The 9,782-nt window shown below is 60.6% G+C and overlaps 1 protein-coding gene across 1 annotated transcript; it reads left to right on the top strand.

Annotated features, from left to right (window-relative positions):
• Positions 1-473: 473 nt before the first annotated feature.
• Positions 474-9,161, top strand: WDR18 (WD repeat domain 18). The gene is made up of 10 exons (XM_005531190.3): positions 474-692; positions 1,197-1,307; positions 2,673-2,806; positions 3,173-3,314; positions 3,872-4,015; positions 4,224-4,288; positions 4,391-4,515; positions 7,294-7,460; positions 7,927-7,995; positions 8,250-9,161. Exons 1-10 carry the CDS (start codon positions 483-485, stop codon positions 8,379-8,381), a joined length of 1,299 nt encoding a protein of 432 aa, XP_005531247.1. The 5' UTR covers positions 474-482; the 3' UTR covers positions 8,382-9,161.
• Positions 9,162-9,782: the final 621 nt, after the last annotated feature.

Genomic DNA, 9,782 nt, shown 5'->3' with positions numbered 1-9,782 from the left:
GGGTGTGGGGTGTCAATGGGATTGGAAGGCGTCCGGGGCACCCTGAGTTTTGTGGGGTTCCCATGGGGTTCTCATGAAGCTACGGGGTGTCTGTAGGATTATGGGGTGTCCATGGGGTCCCTGTGGGGCTGTGGGGAGTCCAGAGGGTTATGGGGTATCCACAGGGTGCCCCACAAGGCTGTGGGGTGTCCGTGGGATGTCCGTGGGGAGTCCGTGGGGTGTCCGTGGAGTGTCCGTGGGGTGTCCGTGGGGTGTCCGTGGGGTGTCCGTGGGGTGTCCGTGGGGTGTCCATGCGCACACGCGGTGCCCCAGGTCACCCATCCACCGCCGACCGGAGCGGGCCCTGCTGAGCTTCCTGCCGCGTGCGCAGCTCCCGCCCCGCGCGGCCGTGGCTACGCCGCTGCTGATTGGTCGGTGCCGGGCGGGGGAGGCGGCGCTCTGGGCCGCGGCCGCGCTCTCTGTGGCCCTGGCGGACCGCGAAGATGGCGGCGCCCATGGAGGTGGCGCTGGTGTCGGACGCGGCGGGGCCGCTCTGCAACTGCTCGGTCTGGGAGCTTCACTCGGGTTCGGCCCTGCCCGGGTACCGCGGCGGCAACAGCGGCCCGCGAGGGCTGGCGCTGCTGGGCGGCGAGCACCTGCTGGGGGCGCAGCTCGGCAAGAGCTACATCAACGTCTGGGAGCTCCAGAGGAAGGTACCGGCGCGGCGGGCGGGCCCGGGCGGCCTCGGCTCGGGGGACGGCCCCGGGCCTCGCGGGGGGACTCCGGGCCCCGTGGGGGATGTGACGGGGCCACTCTCCCTGCGGACCTCCCGGCCCTGTAATGAGGAGCCCCTCCGTCCGCAGAGGCCCCCAAATCCATGGGGAAGAATCCCAGACCCCCCCATGGCCTCTCTCTCCACAAAGACCCCCGCATGGCCCCGTTCTTCATGGAGACTCCTCTGCGCTCAGACACCCCTGCATGGCCCAGTTCTCTGCAGAGACCCCCATGGCCCCTCTCTCCACAGAGACCCACCCCTGTCCCCGGTTAGACCCTCAGGTCCACCCTCCCTGATCCCGACCCCCATCACCACGGACAGGTGCCCCCATCCCTGTCTTTGCAGAGACCCCAACAGAGATCCCCCCGAGCCCCCAAGTCGGGGGGCTCTGCTTGCAGCCCCTTCTCCTCTCTGAGCCCTTGCTGTGCTCTCTCTGTCCCAGGACCAGCTGCAGCAGAAGATCATCTGTCCCGGGCCTGTGACCTGCCTGACGGCCTCCCCCAACGGGCTCTACGTCCTGGCCGGGGTGGCCGAGAGCATCTACCTGTGGGAGGTACGGAGGTGCTGGGGCGCTCAGGCCACACAGACTCACACCCTGCACAGGCAGGGAGCGTCCCCATCCCTCAAATGTTTGTAAATCCTGATGCTGGGGTGCCACACCAGGCAAAGGCTGTGCTGCCCGCAGCTCATGGGGCGGCTCATCGAAGCAGGAGTAGGAGGAATTCTGGGAGAGGCTTCACTCTCCCTCCTTCTTCTCTTTCCAAGCATCTCCGATGCCTCAGGGGTGGAGCATTGCTCCTATGAGGCAACAGTCAGGACCTGGTTTTCCTTCAGCACTTCTCCCACATTTCAGATGTTAATTTGTGTGTGCCCAGGGTGCCAGCAGCCCCTGCTGTGCTCTGGTCACTGTCCTGCTGGTTAATTACTGCTGGATTACTTGGGATTATGCTGCGTTCCCAGCACACCACTGAGCAAATAAAAGCAGTAGTTTGTCCTGAGCCTGGGATTAAACCCCAGGATGCCTCACCTGGAGAGCTCCCCGTGCCAGTGGAGGTTTGAGCCTCATTATGTGGGTGGCTCTACCTGAACCCATCAGGGTTTGTTTGTACCAATGTGCTTGTAGCAGTGCTGGAATAAAATCCCTGAGGCTGAGCCTGCAGTGGGATCTGCTGCCTGTGATGGTCCGAGCTGGGCCCTGCTCCAGTTCCCATCACCCACAGATGTGTTCCAGAGTATGGCACTGTCCCTGTGGCACGTTGGAGAGGCTCCATGGAAACCATCACGGAGCTGGAACCAGCCCCTAGAGCCCTGGTTTTGTACTGTCTATGAAACCCCTTGAACTGAGGTTTGGTTTGATTTTTTGGTGTAATTCAGAGCATGGGAAAAAGTAGACTCTTATTTTATTTGAGGCTTTTTCTCTTTTTGATTCCCTCCCCATCTGCAGTGTTGCTTTTTAATAAGAAATGCTCTGGCTTTGGGGAATTCCTTGCCCACCCTAAAGCCTCTGCTGGCCCAGGACCACGAGCCACCCCTGGGGTGTCGTGCAGTTCTCATAACCCTGCTGCTCCCTCCTGAGGACCTGTGGGAGGAAGGAAGAAACCTCCAAAATAATCTGAATGTTAAGAGTGAACAAGAAATCTTTACTGAACACTTGTGACTTGACCAGAGGAACAGCTCTGACATCACTGGGCTCCAGAGTTAATGTGCCAGGACCTCTTCCACTGCTGTGTGCTGAATTTCCCTGTGGTCCTGAGTGCAGGCTGTTGTTCCAGCTGTACCTCAGTGCTGTCAGTCACTGTCCAGAGGTGCCAACAGGCTCATGGCAACAACAGAACCGACCTTCTCCCCTCACCTATGGCAGGGCACCACATTATCCCGAGACATCCTTGACAGCCTCCTGCCCTTCCCCTCACTCCAGGTGTCCAACGGGAACCTCCTCGCCATCCTGAACCGACACTACCAGGACCTCACGTGCCTCTGCTTCACCGATGACAGCAGCCACTTCCTCTCAGGGGCCAAGGACTGCCTGGCCCTGGTGTGGAACCTCTACAAGTAAGTTGGGCTGGGGGGCACAGGGATTTTGGAACAGATCCCTCTAAGCCCACAGCTGCATCTCTGCCTTCCTTGTGGGCAGGGAGCCTTTCCTTGGGGTCTCACCTGGGCTTCTTGGGAACAGGCATATGGCTCTGACTTCTTTCCCTGGGTGACACAGGGGGGGTTGTGCCCTTTACCGAGGCTCTTTGTCCCTCTGGGATAGGGATCTCAGCCTCAGTATCCGTGAGCCATGGCTTCCAGCAGCTCCCGTGTCCCACTTGGTCCCTGCAGCCAGGAGAGGGGTTCCCAGTGAGAGCAGAGCCTGGCCCAGCTCCCCATGGGGCTCTGTCCTGGCTGACCTGCCTGTCTCTGCTCTCCCCACAGCGTGTTGCAGGCAGAGCCCTCCCAGATCCCTGACCCCCGGCACGTCTGGTCCCGGCACAGCCTCCCCATCACCGACCTGTGCTGCGGCTTCGGAGGGCCCCTGGCACGGGCTGCCACTGCCTCCCTCGACCAGACAGCCAAGGTGAGGCTCATTTTGGAGGTGCCAGACCCTGCGGGGTCAAAGCCGGGCTCCTGCCAGGTAGCAGGAAGCTGTCCCTGTCCCCAAGCTGTCCCGAAGCTTTGCTGGGTTGCAGTGGCTTAATTTCTTGGCTGTCTCTGCAATGACTCAGAGCTGCCAGACCTGGGCTCTGCCTTTCCAACAACAGCAGTTTCTCTGCACCTGCCCCCAGGCTGGACTGCTGCAGTCCCTGTTGTCCTGGGAATGTCGGGGTCAGCTCCTCTGTTTCCCATTGCTGATGTCCACAGGGAGCAGAGCAGGCTGGAGCCTGTGGGGCAGGGGATGCCCTGGGGGCAGGATGGCCACAGAAAGGGTTCAGAGCTGCTTTGAAGCTGCCTGGGAAACTTCTCTCCTGCTCCCAGAGAGGCAGATGCTTGGTTCTGCCTTGGACTCAGTTTCCCAGCCACAGCCAGGAGAGGATGTGAGGGTGGAATGCTGGTGTAGGATGCCAGGATGTCAGTGTTCCTCCAGTTCTGCCTTTGACATTCTCACCCCTGATTCTCCTGCCCCTCTCACTCCAGCTCTGGGAAGTCTCCTCTGGGGAGCTCCTGCTTTCCGTGCTCTTCGACGTGGGGATCATGGCTGTGACTCTGGACCTCTCTGAGTACCACATGTTCTGCGGGGGCATGGATGGGTCCATCTTCCAGGTTGACCTCTGTGCCTGGGTGAGTGTGTGAGGCTGCAGGTGTGCCCTGTCACCCCAAGCCACTGTCACCTCCCTGCTGGCACTGGTGTGACCTGCCAGGGCACAGGAAGGTCTGGTTCTCCTGTGTCTCCTCTGCACTCTCCAGACATGGTGATGAACCTACTGGATTCAGCCTTCCTGATTGTTAATCCCTCTCTCTTCCTTTCTTCCTTCCTTCATTTCTGCAGCCAGTTCAGAGAGACCGGACCTTCCAGTCAGAGCGGGAGAACACGAAGGTCTTTAAAGGGCACAGGTGAGGAACCAGACATACCTGCCAGCCACCATCTGCCCACCTCACCAGCTTCTGGCGGTCCTGGGGTCATACTGAGTTTAAACATCCTCTTCCCCATTCCAGGAACCAGGTGACGTGTCTGTCAGTCTCCACAGACGGCAGTCTCCTGCTCTCAGGCTCTCACGACGAAACCGTCCGGCTGTGGGACATCCAGAGCAAGCAGTGCCTGAAGACGATGAATCACAAAGGTAGGAATGTCCTTATCTCCAGAATCCTCGCTGCCACAGGCTGCTGCTGTCTCACCTGTGCTGCCCTGGGCACTCCAGGTGTGTTTCTGCCCCTTGCTTCACACCCTGGGAAGGGCAGAGGCGTTGGAGGGAGCCTGAGCTGTCTGGAGCAGTGCCGTGACCTTGCCCCACGAGTTAACAACCCCCTGTGCACTGTCGGGAGTGAGTCATGGATTTCACCCTGTCGCTGAGGCCACACAGGATCCTCCTCCTTGTTTTCCCAAGGGAGCAGTCACCCCACATACACCCCAGCTGTGTCTGGAGGGGAGACAGCTCCGTGACCCCAGCAGCGAGCGCCTGTGAGCTCATGGGGCCTGCAGTGAATCCCATATGAGCAGCTGTCTGGGCTTTCAGTCTGATGGCTCCAATAAATTGCAGGAGCAGCAGTTGGATGCCTCAGCTACTTCAGAGCAATGGGGGATTTACCCCTCCTGTTGCTAACTGTGTTCCTCCCCCAGCTGTGGTAGTTTCTGGCCCCTGGTGCTGCAGTGACCAGTGGGGCTGCCTTGGGCATGGCCCAAACCCCTCCCAAAGGTGATGGCGGGGAAAGCCAGACCCTGTTCCTCTGTGGTGGTTGAGCTGCTGCCTCAGGACAGTCTCTGGAAGCCAGGCTGCCTGCAGACCCTTTTTCTCTTCCCTTTGGCTGCCAAGGACGATCCCTAATTGGGACCCACTGCAGTGCCCATCCAGCCTGGTGCCGCTGGCACTAGAGGGTGAAAACAGACCAAATGGAGCTGTGACTCATCCGAGGAGGGGGGGCCGGGCTTTGGCTGTGAGCCGGGCACTGGAGTCCTCCTGAGGCTGCAGGGAAGAATGGACAGACCAGGCTCTTCCCAGGAGGAGCAGGACCAGGCTGACCCCAAGCTGTGGGTGCTCTGCAGCCTCTGCTGGCTCCCTGCTGCCTGGTAGCCTTGGCACTGGCATGACTGTGCTATGTGTGCTCAGGAATGGGCTGGGAGCCCAGCACCCCTGAGCTGTGTCCTGGGTCTGGAGTCCCCACGGGGCCCTGCAGCCTCCCAGTGCGGGGGAACCAGCTGCCCCAACCCAGCCCCCTCTCCGTGGATCCCTGTCCCTCCTTGGCCTATCTGAGCAGTGGCATGAGCCCCCCAGCAAGGTCTGTCCCTGCTGCCAGTGTGTCCTGCTCCCTCCCCAAGGCAGAGGTGACAGGGTTGTGACGTGGTGATGTGACAGCAGCCTCTGTCCCAGTGTCCTCAGGACAAGCGCAGTTCCTCCGCTTGCACGGGGCTGGCTGGGGGCACACAGGACCCACTGCCCTCCCCTCAATACTGCTGCAAATAAATGCAGGGAGCTGGAGTGTGGCTCAGCAGGGGGCTGTGCCACCAAGGGTAGCTTGTCCTTGGTGGGGGCAGAGCGGGTGGACTTTGAGAAGTCGGGCTGCTGCTCCTGGGTAATGATCTGTAGAAATGCTGGCGAGGCAGGGCTGCTCCCGGTCACTCTGTGTGACTGGCACCACTCCGGGGGGAAGCAGGAGACCTGTGGGATGAGGCTGGAAGCCAGCACTGCCCCCAGATCCCTCCAGGCCTCAATTCCCATCCTGTCACACAAGCTCCATCCTTGTCTCTGCAAACACAGCATGGCACAGACCATCCCCAAAGGCTTGGTCCTGCAAGGCCATCCCGGGGTGCTCTGGCTGATGTGTGCTGCTGGCAGCTCTGTCTTGGAAGCTGGGTTATTTGTTTCTCCCCAGCTAAGCCCAGTCCCTGTGCCCAGGCTGGTCCAGGGTCACCCACTGCCTGCTGCCCCGGGCCTTGGGGCAAGGTGATCTGGTACAGGACTTGCATCTGCTCTGGGGCCCCAGAGTGGCTGTGGGGCTATGTCTGGGTGGTGACCAGGTTTGGGGAACTCTGGGTTCATTCCTGAGATTTTCTCCTCTCCACCTTTCCTCTTGAGCTCCATGAGCTGCCAGTGCAGTGGGAATCTCACTGATGGGCACTTGCCTCAGGAGCACAAACCCCTGGTCTTTAAGGAGAGAGTAAAGCTCTGAGTTGGCCAGGAACAGCTTTGGGGCCAGGCACTCAGAGCTGCTGCTCTGCTGGTGGGACCCACCCTTGGATCCTTGGAGGATCAGATTTAGGAGCAGGTTCTGGAGGGATAGATGGTGACTGAGCCCTCGTTCATGTCAGAGCTGCTTGTGTCTGTCTGCTCTGCAGAGACCAAAATCCTCCAGCAGCTCTGAGCCTCCCTAGACGTTGCCATGTGTCCTCCCACACCCTTCTCCACGGCCCTGGCAGCCCCCTCTCCGGTGCATGTGACCCATCTTCACCTTTGCCTTTGGCCAGGGGAATGCCTGGCCGGGCTGTGGTAGGGGTGGCCGAGCTGCTGTGCCGCTGGAGGGGGGCTGGGGGCTGCTGTGCCTGACAGGGCGTGGGGAACAGCGGTGGGAGCTCTCAGCGAGCAGGAGCTGGGAGGGGGCGGCAGCAGCCGTGGGTAAATGCAGTAATTAACACGCTCATCAGCTCTGCCATTGAGAGCGGTGATGGATCGTGGCAGCACGGAGCTGCTGATGGATGGCGGCTCGGGGTGGGGGGAGGCCGGGCTCTGCTCCCCCCCAGGGCTGCCAACAGGCCCAGAGAGTGCAGCCCCAGGCAGGGAGAGCTGCTGGGGAGGGTGGAGAACCCCTGTTCCAGGGTCATACTCTGTTCTCGGGGCTGCCTGAGGCCTCTGCCTCTCAAACCCACCGGGGTCCAGCCTGACCTGTCCCCTCTGTCCCCAACACAGGTCCAGTGACAAACGCCTTCATCGTGCTGGCCCCTGCCAACATGTTCAACCCTGATGGGAAGCCCAGCGTGCCCCTGCCCAAGTTCAGCCGACACCTGCACGGCACCGAGAGCAGCGACGAGCCGGGCGCTGAGGGGGTGACACTGCGCCTGGGGCTGCACCAGCAGGTACTGGGGGCGAGTTGGGGAGGGGGGACACACATCTGGGAGGGGTTGTGCCACAGCAAAGCTTCTCCTACAGCTGGTGAAACCTGTTCCTGCTCCCTCCTGCTTCCTCCCCATCCTGGCTGCTGCAGTCATTTGTCCTCCCAGCCCCGTGCTGCAGCGTGGGCTGGCTCTGCTGTCCCACCATTTCCTTGGTCCTGGCACGGGAGGCAGGGAGGGTCACACACCATCTGTGTCCCACCCATCCCAGCCTCTCTGCCAGTGGTCCCAGAGCTGCTCCCCTCTGCCAGCATCAGCCTCTGGGTGAGTGACAGTGAAAGTCCTGCCAGAGCTGATGGATAAGCTCCCTGTTGGCTTGGTGGCAGCAGGCCAAGGGGCTGTTTGCCTGGCAGAGGGGACAGCAGGGATCACCCAGGGGCATGGGGAGAGTGTCTGTGCTCTGCCAACCCCTCCATTCTGGTCCCTGCAGGAGCCTGGGCAGAGCTACCTGGAGAAGGCAGAGAGGATGTACTCGCAGATGCACTCCACGAGGGAAAAGGTGAGAGCTGCTCTCAGGCTGGGAATTGGGGGATCATTGTCAGCTGATCTGACACAAGAGGCCCTGAGCAAGTTGGGAATGGGGGAAAAGAGCCCTGAAATCTGCTGGTGACATGGGCAGGAGGGGCTGCACTTTGAGTAGGAGAGGAGGGAGGGGACCGAAGGGTTCGGGGTTTACTGCTGGGGCGGGAGCAGCAGCCTGTGCCTGTCAGAGCTGAGGCCCTGACACTTGTCTGTTGTGTGTCTGTGTCACAGAACCTGGTGGGAGACCAGGAGCACCTGACGATCCAGGTGAGCGAGCTGGAGGAGGAGGTGAGCAACCTCCGGAAAATCAACAAGGACCTCTTTGACTTCTCCACTCGCATCATCACCAAACCAGCCAAGTGAAGAGGCTCCCCCCCGCCCTCGCACCCCTCCGCCTCTCCCTGTCCGGCTCCTGGGGAAGAACCTGCCCGCCCTCGGGCACCGCCCAGCCGGCTGCGAGCGCCCGGCTCACCTTCCCCTGCCTCGGCACACGCCACCGCCTCCACCTGCTCCGTGACGCGGGACTGAGAGCGGCGCGGGGACCACCAGGGGACAGCACGGGGACCCTGTTCAGCCCGACTCGGGGCCGGGGGGCACTCGGGCAGCCGCTGCAGGAGGAGCGTCGCCGGCTCCTGGGAGGGCTCAGAATGCAGCTCCTGCTCATTCCCCAACCCTTCCCCTGCCCCTTTTTTGTTTCTTTTCGTTACTTGACCCTGCAGTGCAGACAGAAAAGTGTTTTTCTCTCAATACCAGTTTGAGATTGGATTTTGGAGACCCCCTTCTGCCCACCCTGTCCTGGGGATTGCTGCTCAGTGCCACTGGAGCCCGTGCTCTGGACAGCAGGGGCTGAGCGGCTCCTGCTCCGGGGGTGAAGTGAGGGTACTGCTGCAACAGGTGTGGGGGTCCCTGGCTACCAGGGCTGAGGAGGGGGCTTCTGCTCCGTCTGGCAGGCAGGGCCTGGGGTGTTCCTGGGCTTGGAGCACAGGTGGTGGTTTTGGGGTGTAGGGTCACTCTGGGAAGGGGCGGGGGGGCCAGCAAGGTGCTATTTCCAATCTCGTCAATCAACAATTTATATATATTTGGATCCAACGACTCTGTTTTCACGGTGTTTGGGGACTCGGCCTTTTGTATTGTCACAGCATGGCAGCGGGGGTTGTGGGTTTTGTTTAGGTTTATTTTTTACATAAAAGATTTGTTTTTTATAGTGAAAGATGCCCACGTTGGTTTTTTTAACAACCATTGAATGCCCACAGACCTTGACCACCTATCACTGCATCCCTGGGGCTGCCCACTGGGAGTGGGAAAGTGCTTCCTTAGCCCCAAACTGCGCAGTTGCCTTCGTCCTGAGGGTCCCTCCCTGTCCCTACAGGGTGTTGAGGTGTCCCCTGGCCATCCCTCTTTGTCATTCCCCGCCCCCATTCAATACACCAAATGCAGATGATTTAAAGTGCATTTTAAAACCAGAGCATCCGAGCATCCCCAGCTCCCGCCAGCTCCCCAGAAGATGCTTTTAGCTTAATCACTGGAGTCTGTTCCTTTCCCTTCCTCTCCTGCTCCTCCTCTTCTTCCCAAGGCTTTGGACCAACATTCATGGGCTGCAGCAGGGACTGTCACCCGGAGCCAGGGGCTGCAGTGGGGCAAGAGGTGGGAGCACATCCCTGCTGCAGGGAGCCCTCTGAGACCCCCAGGGATGCAGCCTCCAGCCAAGCTCAGACCCCAGCACTCCCTCCCAGTCATCCCACACTTTCCCAGTCCCCCCAGTGG

Source organism: Pseudopodoces humilis, chromosome 28 (assembly GCF_049639895.1).
Source record: "Pseudopodoces humilis isolate 2021_Gansu_Grassland_sample_001 chromosome 28, ASM4963989v1, whole genome shotgun sequence".
Classification (NCBI taxonomy): Eukaryota; Metazoa; Chordata; class Aves; order Passeriformes; family Paridae; genus Pseudopodoces; species Pseudopodoces humilis.
This window is presented reverse-complemented; position numbering and strand designations above follow the sequence as displayed.